The sequence below is a fragment of the Chroicocephalus ridibundus genome, chromosome 5, assembly GCF_963924245.1.
Source record: "Chroicocephalus ridibundus chromosome 5, bChrRid1.1, whole genome shotgun sequence".
Taxonomy (NCBI): Eukaryota; Metazoa; Chordata; class Aves; order Charadriiformes; family Laridae; genus Chroicocephalus; species Chroicocephalus ridibundus.
The window spans coordinates 82,892,910-82,919,353 of NC_086288.1; the positions used below are offsets into that span (position 1 = coordinate 82,892,910).

Below are 26,444 nucleotides of genomic sequence, written 5' to 3' on the forward strand. Positions count from 1 at the left end.
AAGCCCCGGCGCTCGGCCGCACCGCAGGACCCCACAGCTCCCAGCGCCAGGCAGGGCTTAGCACAGGAGAGGGGAATGCAGAATTATTAGGGTTACGCTTAAGGAATTAGCCCTTATATGTTGCTTGTTTACCTTTAGTAACATATTGTTTGCCGAGTTAATTAATTTGCAAGAGGACAAAATGAGCTCAGTGCTCTTGAGATTAATTCTTGCAGGTATCTAGGCACTTTACTAGATAGCACTTTAAATTTCAACCCGGCCCTTGCTGTTGGCCGTCGCGTCCGAGCAGGAAAGGTGCATCACACAGCTAACGGCTGGAACGGTCCACCTCTGCCTGGGGTAACGTTTACATCACTCATTTCATTTTGGTTATTTTCAGTCAAGACACTGTGCTTTACCTTAGATACGTGCATTTTCTCAGTCAGTAATTAATTCCTAAATGTTACAGCCCGTGCTTTAATGCACATTAGAGTAGTGTATCCCTCACCTTTTTCATCCGTGTGAAACATTAAAAATTCAGTCTCTGAATTTCCACCGTAGGCGTTGTGGAGTAAAAATACAGTGTGTGCGGTGGAGAGGAGATTGCTCTAAAATCCACCACGAGGTTAACCAGTGGCATTGCAGTGTTTCAGCAGAAGGGTGACTGATATGAGCTCTGAAAAGTAAATTGTCTGAAGGCTTGAACAAACACTTCACAAAAATAAATAAGAATATTTTAAAAAATCTATGGCTTTTTAGACTTGCTGCGAGTCTAAAATGCTTGGCGGGCACATAGACTCATTCTACCCCCTTTTTTCCCTAGGAAAAAAAAGGAAGGAAAGAAAAGAGCATGTTCTTTGGTATGTCCAGTGTGTTTAGCATGCCGCAGCGTACAGTGCAAGATAAGCAGGAACACGGGCTGTTGGATATGAGCCGCTCTGTCACTACAGCAGAGCAGCAGCATCCTCAGCAGCACTCCGCGGGCTGAGCCGAATCTCATCATAACCCTGTAGCCAGGGGATGCACAGTACATCTTCTGTTTAGTCTAACCACTTATCACCAAATGCCACCGCCACCGGAACGCCTTTTTCATTTAACGTCAGAACAGACTGGCTGTAGACCACTAATCAGAGCCAAACACGGAATGAGCCAGTGTGTCAGAAACAGAGCTCAACCATAAAAGAGGCTTCATGGTTTGGTTTAGCAACTGAGCGACCTGCTAGGATAAGCCAGATCTACTATGCAACAAGATTACCTGAAAAAGCATCTACTCATAGTGGTAAGATGTTTGTTCCAGTGCTTAAATAAATGAAATCACACCAACTGCATCAAGAATAGCATTCTAATAGTCTCTAGTACCAGTGGCTCTTCTATAATTAATGCACATGTCCAAGCTGATCTCCTGGAAAAGCTCAAACCAAAGTGTTACTAACACGGTACATCCAGGGACTAAACAGCTGCTCAAAGTTAACGCAAAATTACAGTTCACCCAGGTACAGCTGGCCTTTTTTTTTTCATGAATTCAAGCTAAACTATCTCTAGAAGCTGGCTGTGTGGCTGCTGCCCAAAGATGAAACACCCTGTGCCGATGGCCGGAGCTCTGTAGGAGTGGGCGTGCAGCAGCGTAGGCACTCCTGCACCAGAAGCACTGCGAGTCCTACGGGGAAAGAATACAGGAGCTGTCACAGCTCCCAGAAAATTTAGATCTCCTGTGTAAGACCCTGACTGGGGGAAAAAAAAAAATTAAAAAAAATAATCCATTCTTACATGGGGAGATAATAAATGTTCCCAGTTGAAGTTTGAGGCGGACCCAGGCACAAGAACTACGCCGGCCGACTGCCCGCACGGTGACTGAGCGCAGGGCCATCCGCCTTCCTTCCGTAAGGCTGCCAGAGCGTTCATAAGCAAGCGGCGTCTGCACGCTCGGACCAAGACGGTAACTTCCTCAGGTAGTACATATGGATTTTATTGCTTTTTCCGCTGGGGACTATAAGGTATAAAATACAGTGCCATATTTCTCAGATGATAATTAGTTTAATATGAAACTGAAGCTGAATATGCAAATAATTACCTGGTTTAATGAAGAACCAGACACCCTCACACCCACAAACTCGTCGATCCTAGAAGTACCCCCAAGACAAGCCATGTAAGCCCAGGGAGCTGTACTGGCGTGTTCAGGAACAGTGAGGTGCAGTTCTGGCAGAGAAACCACGGAAACTCACGTTGTGGCACACTCTCGGGACTGGCTTAACAAAGTCCTTCTGCCTCCTTTAAATCAGAACACACCACAAATACCGCTGCAGACACTGACGCTGCCGCACTGCCCAGCGACTGCCTGTCCTCCGCTTGTAAGGTACCACTGACGCTGCGATCCTCAGTATTGCCTCTCATCACTCATTTTGGGGTGTAAAGCACATTCTTCATTGGGAAGAGCCTTACAACCGACTAATGCTTGGCCTGCCCTGAGCACAGCCCGACACAGCCCCTTTCCTCCCGTGCCACTGAGCCACCTCTTTACCAGCGACTGCAGTCGAATTCATGCCAACTATTCGCCAAACCCGACACCAATGGGAGTGAATTCCCTGTACTAAAGCCGACTGAAACTTCTAGTCAATATATGCTGAGGAATCCAGCAGAGGCAGATGTGGAGACTCAAAACATCACCTCCAGCCATGAACTGAACAGATTTTCAACTAATTAGTTTAAAGTGCTTTCTAATCAAAAGGATAACTCATCACCTACAGAACACAACAAAGTATTTATCCCAAGGCCCACATAATTCAGCAGGAACCCGCATATGCCCATTGGGAACATTTTTGATAAAGTTAATATGCTGAAAACCAATGTTTGGGTTCAGCCAAAAATATTTGCTGAATTTCTTTCATTTTGTTGATGGCTGGGTTAAAAGCAGCGAATCAAAAATATATTTTAAAAACCATACTTTTAAAATTAGAGTCTCTGTTTTTCAAAACCTTATATAAATGACAAAACTTAACTAACATTATCAAAGAGTAGACATCCAAGCTGAAAATCCTGTTTGAGAAGCAAAGCAATACTCTCTCATTTTAGCACAGACAGAAGGGTTTCGCGTCTTGCCCCACAGCCCTACGCGCACACAGCTTTCATTTCACGTGGATATGGGGCAACTCCCCAGAAATTTGTTTCTCACGGAGAAAAATTAAAAAATGCTAAATGCCATTATGCAGATTCACGATGTATTTACGCAGCACACAGTAATTCTCAATCCTACTTTTGTCAGTATGCCGAAAAGCCCCCGGTAAATGCAGTCGTTAAGGAGAGGGAGGGGATCTTTAGCCCCCATGCTAAGGGAGCAAGCGGACACACCTCCCCAGCCCTCCAAAACCACAGGACATAAAGCAGAGATTCACTTAAATTGTAGGCTTTGGTTTAGAAGTATTACCAGAAATTCTAACTTTTAATTTGTCAAGTATATTTGAAACTAGAAAAGCAGAAAGAAATCATCTCTCCTTATATTTTCCAGAGGAAAAAACCCACACCTAGCTTGTCTATTTTTTGCCATTAATTCATCTCTGCATTCATTTCATAGGCTTTAGAGAAAGTGGTCCTGCATGTTTAATTTAATTTTTCCTGTACTTTCTGAAATAACAAACCTTCCAAATTCTTTAAAATAGTTAAAAGCCTCACTGTGTGTTGTTACAAAGCAGAGAAACGACGACAGAGGCCTTGGACTGGATTAAGAATAGACGTTCCACATACAGGAAGACTTTCTGTATAAGGTTACCTTTGGCATTTCAAAATGCGTTCAATTTTTGATATTCATTACTCACTACTGAGTCCTGATTTTTGCATTTTAGTTATATTTTCAGAATACATTTGCCAAAATCCATGACACTTTTGCTAAAATCAGACTTGTTGCTGACAGAAATCACTAGTAATGAGCTCACTTCCTTTACAATAGATTCATCATCCAGATGGTCTGTGAAAATGCATGAAATACACTTAAGCTTATTGAAAGAATCTATCCTTCAATATGCCTTTACGAGTCTTTGCTAAAAATAAATAAGTGAATAAAAAAACATCCCTACACAGTACTTTCAGGTTTCATACTAAGCAATGAGAAACCTTCCCACCAATTCCTTCCCTTCTCTGTTTTCCCCTTCGTTTGCATCAGTTGACCGAGAAATACGTGAAAACACCCACTGTTCCTCACCCCGGCGTGCAGAGACAGCTGCCCTCGAGGATCACCATCAAAAGACCTTCTCAAAACGGGGACTGAGCCCCTGACCGCAGTTCTTACAGCCGAGAGATGAAGCTTCCCTCAGACGGCAGGTCTGAACGGCACTGCCCCAGCGGGCTACAGCTGGAGCCCAGAATCTGCCCTTTTATCCGTATGCTTATGAGCATTTTTGAGATGTGTAATTATTATCCACTAAATAAAATACATAAAAAATGAAAAAACATTACTTGAGTACACGGCATTGCCAAGAAATGCTCAGGGTCTCATAACTTCTATGTAAAACTTCAGATTTCTCAGAAAAAAACCAGATGAAAACATGGTCTGTATCACAGTTTATTACAAACTTTAAAAAAAGTTGATGGTTGCATAGACTGGGGGAAAAAAGTCATCTAAATACCATACTGAAGTGGCAGTATGTTAGTAACTTGCTTAAGTTACTGATTAATAGCAGCTAATTAAAATGTCAGCCCTCTAGAACTTTAACAGCTCACAGCTTTCACTCTTCTTCCCGAAGCATGTGAAGTTTGGATTTCTTCCCAGTACAACTGCTTTAGTAAAAGCCGGGAACAAAACAGCTTGGAAAAAACAAATAAACTAACATCTCAACTGACCAGTCGCTGGAGAACGATGGGAAGTACTCGATACCCAGAAGAGCCTCTCCTCACCGGAGCAGGGGTCCGGCCCGGGAGGACACGGGCGTCAGCACCCCGTGTCTGCGGCTTGTCCTCTGGCACCCTTCCCTGCCCACTTACGCACCAGCGCGGGCGGCAGGGCCGGGCTCCACGGGCTCGCGGAGCCATGCACGGAGCAACCAGAGTGTCAGCAGCCTCGTGCACATCGACACGTAGAGGCTACCCAATTAATCAGCACGTGAAACAGAAGAAATAGTCGGGGTAACCTGAAATTACTTCAGCTGGCATTTAAAAATATAAAAATATAAACCTCTTTTAAGAGTAAGTTTAACTGACAAATACCAAAAGCAAGACTATCTCCATGTTTTAAGAATACTGATAATGCAATTTAAAATACATCTTGATTTTTTTAATTTTTTTATTTTAATCTGAGCATTAAAGTTAGTTTGCTTTCCCGTTGACTTTCCTGGCAAGTCTTACTATTCACATTTCAGCATCACCTCCAAGCCTTTGAGTTAAGATTGCCTAAAACGAGTTTGTTTCCAGCTTGCAGACAGCAGAACTTCCACACAGGCTGGCAGAACAAAGTGCCAGTCCTAGAAATGTGGTTTCTATTTTACTTTTCTTTGTTGGGAGGAGGACAGATGGTCCCGGACACCACTCCACTGCCAGCGCGGGGCGGGGGCAACAGCCAAAAGGCAGCCGTGTTCCTTGAGGAGCAGCAATTACAGAACATCCCTTGATGAGCTAGTGTCTATAAGGCAAATTATAGCAAAACAATCGTGTATCTCTGTCTTTTGACATATATTGACTGGGTGTCAGACAAATCGTTTCACCAGTCCAATAATTTTCCTCTGTCAGCTTGTTTAATGAGAAGAGGAAGGAGAAGAAAGGGAAGTCACCTTACACATATTTAAGTTATAAACTGCATTGTGATAACTATACTGGACTTTTGTACTTGCGAACTTAACTCATACCCTCAAAAGTAGGCACAATTTATTGGTTTTTTTAGGAATGATTGTTAAATCCAAACATCTTGCCTTTTGAAGGCCAAAGGCTAAAAAATACTCCCAAACTGTACTGCTGAATTTAACCGTGTCCTCTGCTAAACTGTATTTTCCATACGTGAAAAAACGAAGTTTACAACATCGGGTCAAATAGAAGCAGATAGATAGTATCATATCACAGCACATTATATACCCTCTTTGTAGAACCCTATCAATTGCAATGTTAAGGAAAGCAGCTGGTGAATTTAGAGTGTAAAAAACTTTCTGCTTTCTTTGGAATGCCATGATGGGGTTACCACCGCGGTTATTCCAGGAGAGGAAGCCTGTAACATCAAGGCGGCTGACTAGTGTACAGGTAATACGTGGCACTGGTACACTACGCCGATGGCAAATTCCCTCGAGTATTATGTAGATTAGGCCAAAAAGGACTCTTGGTCAACCTTTAAAATGGAAGTTCCTCTTATGGGTCTTTTGACCTGGATTTAGGTTGAAGGGATGTCTTCCTTCAATCCTTAAAAGAAATGGTCTCTAAAGCTGGCTGACAGCAGCTTATTCCATGTTTTAAACTTAAAAGATGACACAACAGTCGTAAGGAAAGATTCCCTTTTGCCATGGCTTCTGAATAGAGAAGTCCAGCCTTGCTACGGGATAACGGCTGTCAAGTACTCGTGCCAGCTGTCTTGCCCCAGTTTGGTCAGGATTCATTTCCCCCTTCTTTGAACTGGGGCTTTCACAGCAAAAGCAGCAACACCCGGAAACTGAAATACAAAAGAAAAAACTGTTTCTTTGTGCCACTAAGCAGTAATTGCCCGGAACTGACAAACCGACCATTTTCACAGCTCTCACCAGAGACAACCAACTGGATTCAGATGGTCTACAGAGCTCTGCTCCTCCTTCCCCACAGACCGGTCCAGCCCGAACGTCCCTCAGCTCTGGGGGCATTTCAGACTCTCCCTGCCAACCAGCCACGTGGTTTACAAGACAAGCCAGATCAAATGCCTTTTCCAGAATTACTGCAACATATTTTTCCCTTTAAAAACCAAGAAAACTGGTGTCTACAGATGAACTCCTATGAAATTTCACTTGGATAGTCCTGAAAAAGTTTAAGCAAAAGGAGAGAGACAAGAGAGTGCTAACAGTGCCCCAAACCAAACTGCCTTCCCAGACTGCACGTGACAAATTTAGGGACAGATCTGAGCAGAGGCCTGCTCTCACACACACCCCCTGCCCAGAAAACCAAACCCATAACTTCTAAAGTCAGGGTTCCCTTCTTTGTCACTTGCTGCCAGGCAACTCCATTAAACCCCCAAGTAGTATTACACACTAAATCAACCACCGACATCAGCCCCTCATCACTAGTGCTGGTGGGAATCCACTGACCAGAAGGGCTAACAATACACCTGGGACCGTCACAAGTTAATTGGCAGATGGCATCTGCTTTTTGGTGTTTTCTTTAAATTTCATTTTTGCTTTGGCTTCTTGGTTTCTCTCTTTCTTTTTAAAGCTCTGTGAGCACTGAGATCAACACTGAAACACAAGGGGAGAAGGTACCAGAGAGGAGAGGTTGGTCTGTTAAGGATTTGACACCGCGTTTCCCTCCACGGAGGAAAATACAGAGAAAGATGCAAGACTGGCAACTTTAATAATTTTTGTAACAGACATTAGTTTCAAGCTAGAATATGTATCATTGGTTTACAGCATAGACATAGACATTTCTTGCCAAGTTACTGGAAATACAATTTTCTTTCTGCCTGTCATGGTAAAAATCAACATGCCAGTGTGCAGTAGGAAGGGCACGCTGAGGATCATTTTCAGTGCTCTGACTAATAGGAATCAAAAGGATGTATTAGGAACTCTGTTCCCCCTTCCTCGGCCTCTCTGGCAGCCCTTAAATATTAGCGTTTCAATTACATCCAAGTGGTATCACTGATGAGTTTTCAAAGGCCGGGGGGAGGCAGGGAAGAAGAGGGGAAGAATCTCGTTACCTTCAGCCACCAGAAGTGCCTCAAATCTTTGATGAAAGTGCTCAGACCACAGTCGTCGTGCTTTAGAAAGGAAGCCGGACTCTGACTTACAGCCACACAAACTCCTTTTTACATATAGACTGACGTGGCCAGAGGGAGTTCCACCACGCGCAGTTTTCCGCCAGGGATGCTGTACCGCCGGAGGCTCCCACGGCCTGCCCGCTGCCGCAGCAGCGTCAGGTCAGGCTGTGACTGGCTGTACAAACCAAATCGCCACTCAGTCATACCGGGAGATCCCATTTCACAAGCTGAGGAAACAAGTTTGTAGTCGTCCAGGGAAAAACTCAAGCACTTGTGAAAAAAAAGCCAAAACAAACCACATTTTCTAGACAGCAGGAGAAGGCATCACTGAAAAAGCTCTCTTTCCAAATCAACGTTAGAGAGTGTAATGCCCTTATTTGCGCTTGGCACCTGGCTCCAGACTGGCCTCGGTGTTTCCAAGAGGACACCCAGACCACTGAGCTCGAGCGAGCGTGGCTGACTCAGGTCAGAGTCTACAGTGCTGCAGATTTACAGAGCAAATGTCTTGTAATAACTGAACGCTTCATGGATCTGCAGTAGATCGTAACCGTCTCTTTCATAGTCTATATCCTTTATATGCCATCTCCTTGACAAGCAATGGTTAACATTACATTTTCAAATTTTTTAATCGTCAGACTTGTGTTGAGATAAACTGATGAGCGTTTTTCCCTTTTACAAAACAATACATTGTAAATGGCATGAAGGATCTTCACAATTAATGCTACGAACAATTAGGTTATGACTGTTTACTGCGACCTTGGCTACCACGACGGTTCCAATTACATGGCAGGTTCTCAAATTCTTTCCAAAGGAATTGCAAGTTCAGAGGATTAAATTAAATTTAGTGAATTTGTTTAATATATAATGCTGACAGACTTCCCAGTGTGTAATCCCATCTGAAATGTGGGATAAGTAAATCAATATTTTAGTATACGCTTCTCTCCCTGTACAACTTTGATTACATTTATCTGTACGAGTATCACCGAGCTAGTTTGTTCCCAGGCCATGGGCAATGACATTGACTGTTGCAACGCGAATGATGCCGCCTCATGTCTTCTGGAGGCACGCTGGCACGGGGCTCGGCTGCGGCAAGTTCTCCTGAACGTAGGAATGGGCACTCGTCAACACGATAAGGATTAACCACAGAAGTTCGCGGGAATTATCCTACTGCACTTTATTCTCAAAAGATCCTCAAACAGAAGCGACGGGGAAAAAATAAAACAAATCACCAACGCGCAATTTCTTTAGGCCACATTGAAGTCAAACCTCAGGTGTTCCCTCCTTCTCACTGCTGTACAAAAGCACAGCTCTTTTGCCTCCTTTTAACATTCCACCCCAAGAATATAGTTTCATTCTATGTCCATATTCATCGCAAACACACAGTTCACTTCTTCAATGTCTCTGTTTAGTTTCTTTATGGAACTAATCTGTAAGAAAGTTTGTCTGTAGAAGTATAGAACATACTGTCTGTTTATAGAGCTAATCCTTCTGAAACGCCTGCACTGAGGCATGTAAAGGTCAAGATCTTTAAAATCCCCTCTCACGGTCAAGACAACGTTTTGAAGAAGCAGAAGGACAACGCAGAATACAGAAAAGAATTAAAACCTTCATTCCACGTAAGGCCTCCACGTGGTATTTAAACACACAAAGAGAGGAAGAAAGGCCGTGCAAATGGCGCACTAACTGCTGGGGTCACCGCTGGGTGACACAGCGCGTTCACAACGGCCTTTCCCCCGACCTGCTATCAGCGGGCAGCAGCAAAACGGCTCACCTGTCAAACACCAAAGTACTGACAGCCACATCTTAGAAGTCACTTTAGCAATTCCTTAACCAATTTCTTCTGAAGACAAAGGTTTTTATAAATTTATATTTAGTGCTATAAACACAGCCTCTTACCTGTTGCCGTTCGCTCAGAAATTTGCTTTCAATTACACTGTATTTTCAATGCTCCTCATAGAACATAAGGATTTCAGCATACACACGCAAGCAGTCAAAATTATCTCCAAACCAATTTAAAGGAAAAAAAAAAGAAAAAAAGGCAGCCTTTAAAGCACAGTCCTTTGAAATGTTTCCTTTCCAAAATAACATGAAACAGCAATTGAAAACAAAATACCACGATGGAACTCACAGTATGATGCAATCTTTCTACATCACTTCGCAGGCTATTAATTTCATTAACAGAATCAGTTAAAAAAAAATCAGAAATTAAATGTTATTTTTTGTTTTCCATGAGTTCTGCTCAGCTGGAAAGTTTCCACTTTTCTATTCCCCCAGTTCCCCTTTGCAGCATTTTACACTGGGAAAGCTATCGTTTGTAGTCAGAAATAGCTTTTCATGATCAGAAATAGCACCATATTTAAATATAAACACTCGATCTGTACTTCTTTAAAAGCCCAAGAATTGCACATTCGAATCCTTCCTCTTGTCTGAGAAGGGCTGTAATTCAGCATTATTGCTATTGCATTACGGTGTGACGAGCGCACACCGCTGAGAATTTCTGGAGGGAAACAGATGCAATAACTTCCAGAAGCGGAGCAGCGACGACATTGACTGATCCTCTAGGACTCCCACTGCCCAGGACAGAAAGACAGAGGTGGAACCAACAGAATTTCTTCTCGTGGCTGCTTTTGAATTACTGCCTCAGGCCTTCCTGGCTCTCTCCTGTGCATCTCATCCCTCACGGGAGCGTTCAGGGATCTCAGACGCTTAGTCCTGCACAGAAAGCCTGGAAAATCAGTGGCCACTGGTGCTGCAATGGTTGCCATGCTCCCGAAATGAACATCTTGACAGACGTGTCCTCAGAGCCCTCCCCGGACAACCGAAGGAAAGGAGGGAAATGGCTGATGAAAAGAAGAAACTTGCCAAGTCAGCAGCTGACAAACGGCGATACCAGGGGCTCCGGCAGCCAGGACCCGTCCTCCCCCAGCGCTGCCGGAGGCTCACACTGCCGATCCATCCATCGGCACTGCTGCGGCCGGACCCACACCCACACCCACCCGGGAGACAGGCCAAGAGGAAGCGGCCCCACATTGCACCAGGGGAGGTTTAGGATGGATGTCAGGAAAAAAGCTGACACTGAAAGGGCTGTCAAGCATTGGAAGAGGCTGCCCAGGGCAGCGGTGGAGTCGCCATCCCTGGAGGGATTTAAAAGCTGGGTAGACATAGTGCTTACAGATATGGGTTAGTGATGATTTTTGTCATTGTTGGGTTGATGGGTGGACTCGATGCTCCGAAAGGCCCCTCCAACCTGGGCAAGTCTGTGATTCTGTGGTTCTGTTGCCAGCCAGTTGCCTGACACAGCGGGCACCCACGCCTCGGACCTGCGCCGCCTGAAGGCTCTTCTCACGGACATCAGGCACTGTGCCCTACTGGCCCAAACAAAAACAATGACACATGTAAGATTTGCATTTGGATTTGTTCTCAGATTTTCAGTTCTCTGCAAATTCAGCATATTCTTCATCAAGGCGAGTCATCAGTTGTATCCCCAGAGAAAACTAAATTAATAGAAACAACTCTTGGTTTAAATGCTGATTTCTTGACAAAAAGATGGCATGAGATGTCAGCTCCAATACAGTCAGCTTCTCTGATCAGCTTGTTCTGTTCCCGCCCCCTGTTGTAGTATCTCAGTGACTTAATGGGTTACTTGAGAAACTGGAAACAATTAAACTTCTATTTTTTCCTTCCTGAAGTATCTATCAGAACTGTTTAGTCAAGAAGGGTTTTTCGGGTCTTTTCTCGTTGTTTTTTTTTTAAGGTAGACTCTTGCATTCCTTTTTCTGTATTTCAGTCGCTGGTTTTGAGGTAATGGCAGAATAATATTCAGAGAAAAACACAAGTGCTTGGGATGACTGAATGAAATAATTTTCATTTCACTCTGTCTATGCTGCACTGAGGAGCAGTATATTCAATATTAGTCATTAAATGCTCCTTTCTGCTTTTGGGTAAATCAGGGCTTGGATAACTGTCAGTAATTGGCTGTCTCCCCTCTTCTACCAACTTCGTCAACCCAACAGCACATTCCCTCTACTGCCCTCCTGCATTCATGTACCAAAATTCACCAACTAAAATTCATAGAACTGGTTTGTAAATTTTATTTCCACTCAGAGAGACTGAAAAGATTGAAACTGCATTAACAACTTGTGAAAGAGAAATAAGCTGCAAGTAGAACAGCAAATCAATTGGTATTAGAGAAGTAGTTCCGGTGCTTTTCCTAACTCCTAATAAAAAAGCAAGACTAAACATAGCATACACAAATATGCAATTAACCTGCAAAAACCATTCTATCCCAGTGGTCAGAGAACTAAGATTCCAGACAGAATCAGAAATTTTAATTACAGAATACCTACATTGACAACAGGTACAGGATGACAAATCTGGCTATATGAGTGTGGTTGCGGGTTTTGTTGTTTCTGTTGGCATGTTTTGGTGTGGGGTTTTTTTATAGAACAACCTTCAGCAATACAACCAAGTTTCAGCAATACAACCAAGTACAGGGAAACTTCTCAAGCACAACAGACTCGTCTCCCAACCACCTGCACCAATATCATTCCTGTGTCTCACCTGGCTGCCCAGGAGCTTCAAAAGCTCTGGACAGGTGAGGGAAGCAACAGAATACATGAATAACTCATCTCCTATTTTCTAGAAAAAGTAAAAAAAAAAAAGGGGTGGGGGATTTGAAAATAATCAAGTTCCAAGATAAAGCACCATTTTGAAATAAAAATTGGGATGTCTTAATTGGAAAACACTAACGCTAAACATCATAACGCTTTCAATGTAACCTTTTTTTTTCAGCAAAGATCCCTATATAATTTCCTTAAGAAAGGCTGGGCATTCCACTGACTAAATAATACTTCTACCAATATAATAGAAATTAATTTATTTTCATATCTATCTAGTCTTCAGTCTTTTCTTCAGTCTTTTTACTCACAGAACTCGCAGAAAATGCATCACAAATAACCCAAAGGTTCCCCAAGTCAGTTCATCTTCGCAAGAAAGTGACCTATCTGGGATGGCCGGAATTATCTGCTTCATTGACCTTCCATTTGACTACTAAGAAATGATTTATTAAATTGGAACCATTTGTGCCAGTATTGCATCATCACTTCTGGAGCTGAAGGAATGACACACATGGGAACTGCATCTGACGATCCGTCAGTGGGGAATCTTTAACCCATCTGTGTCTCCAGTTAACTGCAGAAAGTGCAAGTTGTTCACTCTAGAGTTGGGTGCTTTGTCTTTTTTTTCTTTTCTAAATCAAAAGGACACATGGTTTGAAGTTAGAGAGAAAAACCCAAACAGACCGGATGATAATTTCCTTTCGGTGGCAGCTGTATGGTAGGCATTCGTTACAGAAGACAGAGCTGGGCACAGGCGTATAGGAGCTGACTGCTGGCTTGTGTGTCCGTGTAACCCCATCAGCAAGGTCACGGCAGTATCTCGGAGAAACCTGCGTGTAGCCCGCTGCACCTTGCTGTGATAAGCAAAACTGATAGCAGTGTAGTCCCGCATCACATGCCAATTTACAGATTTTTACTAGGGTACAGAAAAAATATGGCTGTTGGACAAATGAGCTGTTGAGGAAGTATGACTCCAAAGACTGCTTTGCGTGTTCTCCACCAGCAGGAAACAATATCCTACAAAGTCGTAACGGAGCCAGAAAGCGTTATCTCTTTCCAACAAAGCAAGTCACAGAGAAAATTAAGTACCTGTGAGAAAACTGGAAATTATACTTAAATTTATAGACTCCCAGAGTACTGCCTTAATTACAGGCCATACCACCTGTGATATCTTACGTTGGTACCTCCTTGAGAAGCTCACTTCTTTCTGTAACCTCATTAGCAGCGGAGTAGAATATACACACACACGCAGACACATATCTCTCCAGTAAGAGTACATTGCTTTTGCGTTGAGAACAGAGCAACAAACCAGAAGGGCACTAAAACTAAACCGAGATGATCTGATGTTGAAGTATCGATGTAATCTTGCACACGTTTGAAGAGGCTGGCCTGGACTTTGCTATCTGAAACAGCTTCAGATGTGCTTCTCCTATTCGTAACACACAAGATATGTATTTTCCAAAGGGAAGCACCTCATCCCAAGAAATACCTACCATGAATACATATCACAGGTCTTTAGATTACATCTGTAGCTACTGGTTAATGTGTCTTCTGCTGTAAAACCGATATCCTACAGAGTGGGACTCTAAGCTCTCAAAGAACGTTAAATAAGAAGTATGTGTGGCACAAGTGGACCCCAGACGGGTTCAGACCCTCCCTGATGGCAGTAAGCAGCAGCATCTGTACCAGCCTTTTGTTTTCTCAGGTAGGAAGCCCACAAGGGTGTTTTCCACTCAAAAGGACTTCAGCAAATCCTGCCAAGGTCAGTTCCCTGAGCTGGAATTATCTATACCATGAGCAATTCCATGGAAGTGAGAAGTCGAAAAAGCAGTACCAGCGATTGAAGCCTCTGGCTCTGCGAGAGTCTTTCAATATTAATTACATTTTGGCTACATCAGGAGCTTACAAATGTAAAGCCTTGGCGCTCCATTATTCACTGCAGCCCTTCTCGAGTCCCATCAGCACGCCAGCAGAATGTGAACTCATGGTCGGAACACCGTAAACGTACATTTGAACCTCAGGTGGTCCAACAAAGCCCCACAAAACCAAAACTAACACGAGCTCATTTCAGCGATTATGTGCAAGATCATTTGTAATTTCAGAGCCAAAAAAGATGAGCAAGAACACTTGAGATAAGTAGAAATGGTACTATTTTTCTGCATGTCTTACAAATGGCTTTTCTCTTTAGTTTTAAAAGAACTGAATGATTTCCAGTGAGGGGAGGCCACTCAAATTCGGGAACATCAGTTTTAATTTAGTGGAATTAAAAGGGATCAAAATATTTGGCCTTGAAACAGAAGAATTAGCCATGGAGAAACTAGCACCTCTCCATAATTAGATCTATGAAATTCACATTCTAAGTGCTTTACAGATAAACAGCTAAACTGAATTCAAAAGAGACTTCACTCCTTGTTCCTTTCTGTGTGACGAGCATTAACTGCCTTTTCCGACATGTCCCGAGAAGCCCTTGCATTGGTGTTGCTTTCATGCCTTCAGATTGATTTTTAACTAAAAGTTGATTTCAGCTATGTTTTGTTTGGTTATTACTGACAGAAATTATGTAGTATGTCCCAAAAGAGTGCGCTGAGATAATCTAGCTTTGCATTTGTATCACTATATTGTGATTTTCAGAGAAAAAAAATCATTAAAGTTATTTTAATCTAATGAATAATAATGACAGATAGAAATCATTAAAAAAATTCTTAAATAGTCAAACTCAGCAAACACCATCACAAGGAAGCCAATAAAAACATAAATAAGTCAGAATATTTTTATTGTTATTATTATTACCAGGAATAGAAGTTTACTGGAAAAAATATTCACATACTAGGGCATTCTACTGCCGTTCTAATCTCAGGAGTAGGACTGGGAATTAAAAAGCCACGTAACTTGTTTTGCTCATTTCTTAGCTGACTCCATGCAACGGCGTGCATCCCGTCGTAATGCTACAGCTATCCATCAGACAATCATGTATTACTGTTTATGTCCCCAGACAGATGGGCCCACATTGCATACTCAGGAATCAAAAGTACACGGCCAGCGCGTCCCTCAAGAAAGTCCATTCTAACCAGACAACGTGATATTCCCTACATATCTGCATGTTTCTACATACGCGCCACTTCTGCTTTGTGCGTTCTCTCGGAGATATTTGTCACTTCACACGGAGCAATGTGGAACACAATTAACGTGTTAAGATTAAGATCTGACAACTCCTAAAATGCCCACAGTAACTTTATCCCCCTCCCCACCTTCTTTCCTCCTAAGCACACGTGGGAGGGAAGGATAATTTTTTTCGTTAGTGATCTAAAAGCTTCAAAAAAGAAAGGGAAAACAGCTTATAAAATTACCCTACACTTGAAATATTTTACTGGTTCAGGGCCCTGGAAAACTAAGTACTTACCAAGTCTTAGAATCTGTCAACTGGATTCAGTTATCGAGGTGTTTGGGGGAGGTGTTGGCTGCCTTCTGCCAGTGGGATCAAGACAGAATAATTTATTTTATAACAGTAGATTGGCCTTTGTAAAGTAAGTTTCAGACACTGATTAAGGTGCAATTCAACTGCTGTTCGCCCTCCTTTTAATTTAATTCATCTTATGTTGAATAGTTGTAAATTACATTAAAAAAAAAGAAAGATTCAAATCTGAACATGCTCTTATGGCAGAAAGAGGAACGCAAACCTTTCTTTGCTCATATGGCATACAGCACGTGAAGGTACATTAAAATTACATTACTCACTGTAATAAAGTGTCCTTCAGTATATCTGCAAATACAATTTGCTCCCATCGTCAAATAATTTTAGGCTGTCAGAATGAAGTAGCTTTAGCAAGACCAAGGGATTGGAGTTTGACAATGGCAAAAGGGTCAAAGTTTGTTTCTGACAACCTTGGATGTTCTTGACGGTTACAGGTACTGGACTCAGGTTTACCCACTGATTTAAGGACGACTGGGCTTCAGCTGTAACATACGTCCCTTTGGAAATCAACACTTTTGCTTACATTTGGTCACAGTATAACAACTGATTTCAACCTGAAAAATATTTTGTTAATAATGTTTTTGCCTATTTCCTTTTCACATTTTCGTTTTCACGTGTCTGTTTTCAGAGATAAGGTATTTGTGCTTGGTCTGACCCCTCAGTTCAAAACATTATGTCCTTGTGACATGCTGCAATCAAAAAAGGCCACTAGGAATGCTTTTAAGGTGACTTGATAGCAAAAATAACCATATGAAGAAAGAACGAATAAACCACTTAAATTTGCTCTGAACTTCTGTATACCTGAACGCATGGCATCTTTTTGAATGCTTTCATAATCGTGCCAGTCCTTCCTTTTCAAGCCATCAGTCCAGGTAAAGAGCTGTCCGTCTCCCAGCCCCAATGGAAGTGTCTGTGAAAACAGGAGACAAACGAACAAATAAAGATATACATACACGTATGGTTTGCACGATTACAGAAAAACACTTCTGGCACAAGCAAATAAAACATTCCGTTTACCCAATACAAATATTGAAACTTCCCTGTGCTAAATGAAGTTATTTTTCTAAACAGTGGAAGAAAACCATGAATTTAGTACATGACAAACAATTAATGGAAGTTTGTCAAACAACTCGTGCTTCACATTCCTCTTCCCAGCAGTGTCCTGCTACGACTGCTTGGCCACAAGCTCATGGAAGTTAAATGGACCACTAAAACTGAACAGGTTCCCAAAATGCCTCATCCTTCAACTCACGAAGTACTTGATTTCTTCCTTAAACTATCAGTTGTGCAAAACTGGAGTCAGAGTTACTCAGCACATTCCAATGTCCCCCTTTAATTTTGAAGTTTGGTTCTGGGTTTTTTTTAACAGCTAATGACGAGTTGTTGCTATTCTCACAAGGCCAGGCTCACTGCATCAGAAGCACAGGGCAAAGAGACCCTCAAAGCGCTTTCAAATCCTGTAGATCTCTCTTCATGGTAAGGGGGAAAAAGAAACAAACCCACCCCACCCCAAAAACCCCAATAAACCCCCCATGCAACAGGCAGTTCCTAAGTTGACTTCCCCTTTCCAGACTCCAAATTCTTGGTACAGCTAAGAACCACTTTTGGCTTCTAAGCAAATTTATCTTCCTAGAGCTTTTCTTTTTTCCTCATTCTTTCTGAAACATTATGGCATTTTATAAAAAATAAAACAGAAAAGTACCATTAGAAGTACATCAGAAATACACAAAATTTAGATCCATCAGAAGTGATACAAAGCTGTAGTAGGTTTCAAATAAAGTTAGCCTTTTTCTAAATGCTTAATTTACAAAGGAATGTGGTAAAAGAAGTGGAGAAAATTTTGATAAGCAAAGCAGATGATCTCCTGTATCTGTGCTGAGGAAAGCGAGGAAGGGATTCACTGCTGCTCAGGAGTAAGCAGAACGCTCTAGTTCTGTTAGTTGTAGGTTTGAAGCAGGACGCTGAGCAGAATGAAGGGCTTATGTACAATGCGTGTTTCCAACGCTGTTATCAAAGGGGACGTGAAAGCACACCTGAAAAGCAGTTCCGGGGAAGCAACATTTGGTCAGACGTCTGCTAGAAAATACTGCAAGGTGTACTCTCTTCTGCACATGTAAGAGTGACGCTCTGAACTTCATGTCTAAACCCAGCCAACACTGGACTCGTCCATCTTCTCTCACTGATTTTACGCTGCCGGCAGCACAAAACTGGATGATACTCAGTGGCTCCAAGTGAAGCTGAACCACCATTTTCAGTTAGGGTTTCTCTTTTTCGGACAGAGAAATGTTTGCCAAGCTACGTGATGTGGATCTGGCAGCTAAGCCATCCTTAAAACCGGGGTTCAAAGGCTTTCCGAGTTATAAGCAATGCATGAGGAATGCCAGGCATGGCTGGTTACCTTCGAGCAAAGGATGCGAGAAATCCTGGCTGACAAAGATCCACATGGAAAATCTCTGCTTTGGGTTGGCTGATACTGCTGCGACCGCTGGATATTCGGGGCAAGGTGTTGGGAGCTCAGCGCTCTCCAATAAATCCCTGAGTTACTGAGAAAAATCCATCACATTCTGCTAGCAAGACCTACTTTTGTTAGTCTTAATATTAAAGGTAACTTCTGTTACCTAGCACCAAAATGCAATCCAGCCTGTGTTTCTTCCTCTATTACAGCTTTTGCAGACATATTCCGAGAAAATACTCTGTTGTCATATTTTAATAAATACAAGCCAGAGGTTCACACCTGGAAGAAGTGAAGATCTTAAGATATCCTGATAAAACTATTTCATGTTATCAAAATACCTAAGCTTTCATATCCTTGAAATGAACTTGTTAATTTCAATAATTCTTGAGTTCAAATAATGGTAATGTTCTAATAGTGATATTAAATAACTTGCTTCTTAACGTCAGAAGCATAATTTGAACACAGGCTGGAACAACGTTAACCATGATCCTAGGGCCCAACTTCCTAAAACCATCCCCTGTGAAGCACTAACCAACTCTTTAAAAGCCAGGCCCAGACAGGTTGGCTTCAATTAAACTCCTGTCCCTCGTCAATGTGGGCACAGCTGCTGTGAACCACTCGGTCCCAGAAACAGTGGACTATCAAAACCATCAAAACCTGGATAAACTTTGGGTTTCTGACCCTTTATTCCTGTGCTGGCTTCTTTCCCTAAAAATAGGGATTTAGATGGCAAGTTGCAGCACACTGAAAGCAAGCTGCGTATTAGCGTCTACAGCTGCTTTCCCGTTGCCTATTTGCATTTAGATGTCAATACTCTTAAAAAATATTAATTACTTGTAGTTACTTTACCTGATAACGTTACAAGTCTAATGTAGCAGGGGGCCCTCTATGCAAGCGTAATATAGTTAAACAAATACCTTCACTAAAATTAATCTAGCAAAAGGATAAATACAAATCCAAATATCATGCGATACACAAAAAGCTAACTGAAGTCTTGTTCGTATTTTGGGAGGGTTACATTGCCCTAAGAGGAAATAGGAAGCGAACAAATCCAAACCCGTAGTCTTGGTGCCATCAGAAGTCCCTGGCTAATGACTGAGGGGTTTGGATGGATTGGTTGAGGGGTTTTTAACAAGTTCCTTAACTCTCTCCGATCAAAATACATACTGCTAAGAGAAATCAATACCATGGTGATTTTCCAGCTCCAGCGTCCTTTCAGTGCAGGGGGGAATGAAATGCAATGCCCTCGCAAGTGGCTTCCCAAGAGTGGTTCTCGGGCAGCACAGCCCCGGTGGGGAGCGTACGCTGCGGCCTCAGCGGGACTGGGCTCTGGAAACTCCAGAGCACGCAACCGGGCTTAGGAAGGGATGGAGCGTTTCACAGCCCAATGCTCTGGAAAGAGCAAGAGTTTTGCAGCGAAAATTCTATTGCTCTGAAGAAATCAGAACTGCCTTCAGTCCCTCTACTAAACATCGCCTGTGTCAGCAGCTGAAGGAATTTCTTTTTCTTTTTTGGTGTTGCTATATTGCTTAAGAAGATACAAAAGCACTTGACAAAGCTGGTTCCTCCATTTTACTTCCGCCTAAGGCTAAACAAATTGCATTTTGAAAGACCTTAACCAGAGTTTCTGGAATGCTTTAAAACTGCTAAAAGGCTCCATCGTGAAACTCCGTCTAAGTGTGCTCACATGCCTCCTCCTTCCAGATGACAGTGACTGGAAGAGTCCCCATTTCTAAAGCATCCCTAGCCGGCAAGTAAGCAAAGGAAGGAAAAGGGGGAAAAAAAAAAAAAGTAAAAATGATGTAGTAGTCTTATTCTAATTGTCTTCTCCCTACACACTCTCTTCTTTCTCTGTTCTCCAACTTTTTGGATACATTGATAATTTACACTTTTTTGCATCGAACTAGAACAAGCTCTGGTTTTGTTACACACAGGCTATGACTACCTGGTGTAATGGGTACAGGCTATGACTACCTGGTGTAATGGGTAGATAATAATTACCAAGATAGTGCCGCTACTTGTAAGCACGGACCAGATAGCCCACAAACCGCATCCCCGCCTCTACGGTCAGTCTCAGCAGGACGAGTTCTGAGTAGGTGAATGTGAAGTGACGTCACAAGATAGAATGCGCTGATGGATCCCGATTCTGAATTTTTGCTGAACACATTTTTAACCAGAAGCTGACGGGCTAAACTGAAATTAAATTAACCACACAGCACAAGTAGAAATGCTAAAGAAGGCAACAAAAGTATTTCTTCATTTTAGGAGTAACATATGAGCAGCCAGACTAAAAACGGTTAAATTCATGCCTAAATTCATACCTTATGACTTCAGCAGAAAACTGAGTTTAGACATTTAAACAAATAATCAAATAAGCTTGGGTTCCAGCCTATAAAAGAAAAATTCATCAAGGATTATTAATCTGTGGCTAAGAAAATTCCTGAGCCATAGATCATGGGAGACAAAGTATTCTGGAGAACACGATTGTTACTTCCATGTTCTGGGTTCTCGTGTATTTCGATAGCAGCAACACCGCAAGACTGCTGTGAAGGCTTACTTCTACACGTGTCTGTAACTGCAAGGGCAGCAATACTCTTTGTATACATCAGGGGCCAAGAAACGGGACGCATGACCGGAAAACGGCATGGTTCCTTCCAACACATGCAGTAGGGCTTCCTTCCAGTGAAAGCCAAGGTATGAGAAAGGAGAAGGCCCAGGCACCCCCGGCCCACCCCATACCTCACCCTAACACAGAAGCAATGCTTATACGTATTCTCTCGTGATACACCAATGTAAAGGACTGGGAAAGCAGCACAGCTGATTAGCCGAGACGTACACGGGGTTTTCCCCTCCACAGCACCTCTGTAAGCCACCCACCAGTAGCCAGGCTGCCTCCACGGCCCTCGGCCTCCGGAACTCGGCAACTACTTTTATCATTGCAGCGCTATTGTAATAGCAAATATCACTCTGTACACAAAGAGCTGGATTTTTGACTGGCTGTCACAAAAATCCTACAACAATTTATCATCCAACCATTTGTTACACATAGCATGCAGCTGCGAGCTGCACATTTCTCGTGTTTCGGTCCAAAAGGGATTACCCACCTACAGCAACATTACACACAGCATCTGCCTTACTATTTCATTTTCCCATTAACCTCAAACCTCTTGGGATGCAAGACTGATACAGCGCCACACAGGCTCAGAAGATCCTGCTTCTCTAGAGGAGACTCAACATCTGGTTCAATTACAGAGAATATGATAAGCCCAAAAAATAGCACAATTATCAAAAAACTCACTCACAGACTATTAGATCCCTCAGAGGGGGAAAAGAGCTTCTCTGCTGTGACATTTGAAAGCTCGAACTTAGAAACAAGTGCCTTCATTGAATAACTCATTTATTTTTAATTTCACTCTGCGGAGGCAGACAATTAGAGGGGACTCAGGCAAAGGAAGATGATACATCAATGGAAATGCAACTTTCTGAAAAAAGAAGAGATAATTACAGATTCACTTTGAGCCTGAGGATTTGCTCACTAGCTGTAGGATTATTTTACTAAACACCAGTATACAATCAAATGCTACATTAAAAAAACACCATATGCTGATCAGCATAACCATTTCCAATTGTCTAATGAGTTTTAGGAAATAATCTCACCTAGAACATAAGCAGTTGTTCCTGCTCAGGAAAAGATGCACATGGGAAAGAAAAGTGGTAAAGAAGGACTGAGATTAGACACCTTCAGGGATGTTCCAAGAGAAGCATAAAAGCAACCACTGTTTGATCCCCCTTTGTTCTTGATATAAAAGATTCTGTACAGCATTTGTAAGCTGTGTTCTGTAACACAGATAATTTACTATTTTTGTTCTGTCCTCCTAACACAGATAACGCTCAAGACTCTGAGCTGTCACCAACTACTCTGACCAAACAAGACAATATGAAAAAAAAAAAAAAATCAGAGCCCACTGAGTAACTAAATTCACTTCTTTACCAGAATAAAGTTACAGATCACCTTTTAAAGAGGTGGTATCACTAGATATATGCGTATTACAAATCCACTGCAATATCACAAGGTGTCCATTTCCAAAAGTTCTGGTCTGGTCTGGTTACAAGCGTAGCAAGACAGACATTATCACGAAGCTTCTTCCCCAAGAGGTGGAACAGTCATCAAAACTACTCATTTTGAAATATTTCCCCTTTTCCAGTTGATGCTAAATTTTATCACGAGACTGTCAAAGTGAAATATTAGCACTACAGCACCAAAATTTGAAGTGAAGTGCTCTCTCACTTCCACGCACAGGGAACATCCATCCTGGTGCAGCGACTGGCTGAGGGAAATAGGGATGAAAAGCAAAATATTATTTCCCCAAAGGACATGCTTGATATAAGGTAGCCTGATCTATAGAAAAGGTATAAAATCCAAACATCTCATCTCTACGCTTCCGCGCTGAACATTGCCGGTGTGACCCTCCTTTCCTGTATCTCCTCAGTGCCGGACTAAGAAACAAGAAAGGGCTTACATCTGAACCACCAAACACAACTGAGCTCTGGGGTAAGCGTGATCCAGAGCACACAGGTACAACACAGTCCTCAAGTGCCCGTGCAGCTCCCAGCACCACCCAATCAAAGCATCCCACCTGCTAATTTGGATCCGCCACGGTCTTTGCTAAAGACAGCAAAAGCAGGCATTGCACAGCCTGACAGCATCAGCCGAGAGACGGAGGGACCCTTGGGGACCTCACCCTGCGCGCTGCAACCCCATGGCTGCTGCAGAGCTGGGCGACCCCCTTACGTCAAAAGACACCGAAGATGAAGCAAAGGTTGCTCAGTAAAATGCAGAGAACTACTACTTGCTATCAAGAGAGGGTGTATAAGGCTCTAAAGCTCAGAATCTCCCAAAAATAAGAAAAAAAAAATCAGAATACATTCAGATACAATTACTACCTTTTCATTTTATTTTTATTTTTAAGTATTTTAAACACATTTTTAAAAATGCAAACCTGAATTGTTTTCTAAAGTCTTGATTTCAAGCAACATAATAGAGAGTTGAGGACACGATGAATTTCTTCATGCGCTCAGATTTTGTGTGTCATTTATTTGTTATGCCACAGCAAATAAGTGTTCATTGCACTGACATTTACATTAGTAGAAATAATTAGCCCAGCACATCAAAAAAAGGGCAGCACTTGATTTAGTCTGCGACATCTGAATGACTCAAGGTTATTTCATTTTTAAAATATTTATATCAGACTTTGTGCTTTTAGTTTCTAGAATATCATGGACAATCCTGTAGCATCATGCCATCAATTCCAAATTAAAGCTGTTAATGATGTTATTTAGAAAATGCCAAGTTCCCAAGTATTTCATTACTGAGACTTTTATAGACAGGTATAAAAGCTGTTATTGCTGCACTATGGTTATATTGTTAAAGTCACAAAACTGCAGAAAAAACCAAGTCAAAACACGAGTTTTAAAAACATCGCAGTTTCCTACTGACCCAGTGTATGAGTGCTTGAGCACCAGGTGAATGAGAATCATAGAATCATAGAATCATAGAATCATAGGGTTGGAAGGGACCTCTGGAGATCATCTAGTCCAACCCCCCTGCCAGAGCAGGGTCACCTAGAGCAGGTTACACAGGAACACGTCCAGGTGGGTTTTGAATGTCTCCAGAGATGGAGACTCCACCACCTCTCTGGGCAGCCTGTTCCAGTGCTCTGCCACCCTCAGGGTAAAGAAGTTCCTCCTCATGTTTAGGTGGAACTTCCTATGTTCCAGTTTGTGCCCATTGCCTCTTGTCCTGTCCCCGGGCACCACTGAGAAGAGCCTGGCCCCATCGTCCTGACACCCACCCTTTAAGTATTTATAAGCGTTGATAAGGTCACCCCTCAGACGTCTTTTTTCCAGACTGAAGAGACCCAAATCCCTCAGCCTTTCCTCATAAGAGAGATGTTCCAGTCCCCTAATCATCTTTGTAGCTCTCCGCTGCACCCTTTCCAGCAGTTCCCTGTCCCTCTTGAACTGGGGAGCCCAGAACTGGACCCAGTGCTCCAGGTGCGGCCTCTCCAGGGCAGAGCAGAGGGGGAGGATGACCTCCCTTGACCTGCTGGCCACGCTCTTCTTGATGCACCCCAGGATGCCATTGGCCTTCTTGGCCACGAGGGCACATTGCTGACTCATGGTCATCCTGTTGTCCACCAGGACTCCCAGGTCTCTTTCAGCTGAGCTGCTCTCCAGCAGGTCAGCACCCAACCTGTACTGGTGCATGGGGTTGTTCCTTCCCAGGTGCAGCACCCTACACTTGCCCTTGTTGAACTTCATAAGGTTTCTCTCTGCCCAACTCCGCAAGGATGCATTTGCATGCTGGGAAGTTGTGATTTATCACGTCAAATTACGGAAGATTACAGATGTTTAATAATATACATAGGTATGAGAAGACTAAGAGCTGCTTTAGCACAGACACTGTCTCGCATCCATCGTTCAGGGATTAAGAGACTGCAGTAGGCACTGCCATTCAGGACGTAGAATTTTAAACGAGTTATCAGGAGAAGGGTCCATAGACTTCTACTCCATTGACTGTGTCAGGTAATACTCCAGGGGAAGTTCTGAGCTTTGCCACTCTGATATATGTTGAAACTACCCTCAAAAATTATTCAGAATTGCTTTTAACACCTAATATTTCCAAAACATCCATTATCAGGTTGGTGAAAGGACCGGTGCAATTTCAGTTATTTGTCATAGGAACAATGAGGTAGATGCTGGCATCTCTTATTACTATAAAAGAGAAGGAACCAGCAAGTTGACATTAGTATTTCCTGACTGCTAAGAATGGCTCGGGTAATGCAGGCAGAAGCATTCTAACCCAGGCTTTCCCGAATGTTTTACTTTCACCTGCCTCGAGTCCAACCTGGCGATCCGGACGTGGCGATCCGAACCTGGCCTCCCGTAACAGCAGCGTCCGTGCCAGGCCCAAGGGCAGCGAGACAGGCGCCGACGGGGAGCTGCTGCCCCGCGTCCTCTCCCTCCGCTCCAGATGCGCTGCCAGCACACAGGGCTGAGCCTGCAGAGCAACCTGCCTCCGTGCTTGACTCTGCATTTTCGGCAAGTTTACAAATCACACCTGGCGTTCTGTTACCACCGCTGCATGTCTTTAATGACCGCCTCTTTCGGAAATTATTTTACATCCGAGAGCATGAAAAGGGTTTGAGGAGACTCAGCAGGATTTTTGCCAGCGTGGCTATTGCTTGGGTTTTGAACCAACTAAGGTCTCTGTAAGACCCTTCTGAGGAACAATATAAAGAATGATTGTGAGTAATTCCTGAAAAAAACTATTATACAATAGCTTTTAGGATTTCTTAAACACGTGCCACACGGTCATAGGAAATTATATGTTCTTTTTATATAAAAGCCTTTCTCTTCTCCTTAAAATAAATAAAACTGCAAACAACAAATCCCCAAAACCAAACCCTATGGCCATGGCAAAGAATCAGATTATTAGTAATTTTGCTAATTTTTAAAATTTAATTAAAAAAAAAAAACAGAGAGAAATCCATTTACTGTTTGGGGACTGATTCATTTTTTGACTACCTGCAGTTTGCAATATTGCAAGGATGAATAATAAAGACATGATCGGCTTATTGTTAATAGGCTTTTCAGATATTCACATTTTTCCTCAAGTTTAGAGTAATGTCTTCAGATTTTCACTATGGAAAGAATTACGCTGTTTTATATTGGCCACTGCATCAGCTCAAGACAAGAAGTGGTTCTGTAGGATTCCAGTGTCAGGTGTTTCAAGCAGAAAATTGTTTCTCACTTTGAGATATCTGCTCAATGGCGATTAACAATCATATTTTCTTACGCTAACTTACTTCTAAAGTAATTTGCCTTTGAATTTCCTTTAATAAAAGCACATCCTCTCTTAGATAATATTCAGAGTACTGAACGCATTTTATAAACAGTACAGAATGATCACTAGAGTTATCACTAATGAGAAAACTTCAACTTATTTGTTGCTGCATG

General features: G+C 42.6%; 1 protein-coding gene across 3 annotated transcripts in view; it reads right to left on the minus strand.

Annotated features, from left to right (window-relative positions):
- The window catches only part of GALNTL6 (polypeptide N-acetylgalactosaminyltransferase like 6), a 453,529-nt gene that overhangs the window by 267,318 nt on the left and 159,767 nt on the right, over window positions 1-26,444 (minus strand). For all 3 annotated transcript variants that reach the window (XM_063335688.1, XM_063335686.1, XM_063335687.1), the window contains exon 2: window positions 16,772-16,880. In XM_063335688.1, coding sequence (XP_063191758.1) covers window positions 16,772-16,880 — 109 coding nt within the window. The remainder of the gene's footprint in view (window positions 1-16,771; window positions 16,881-26,444) is intronic.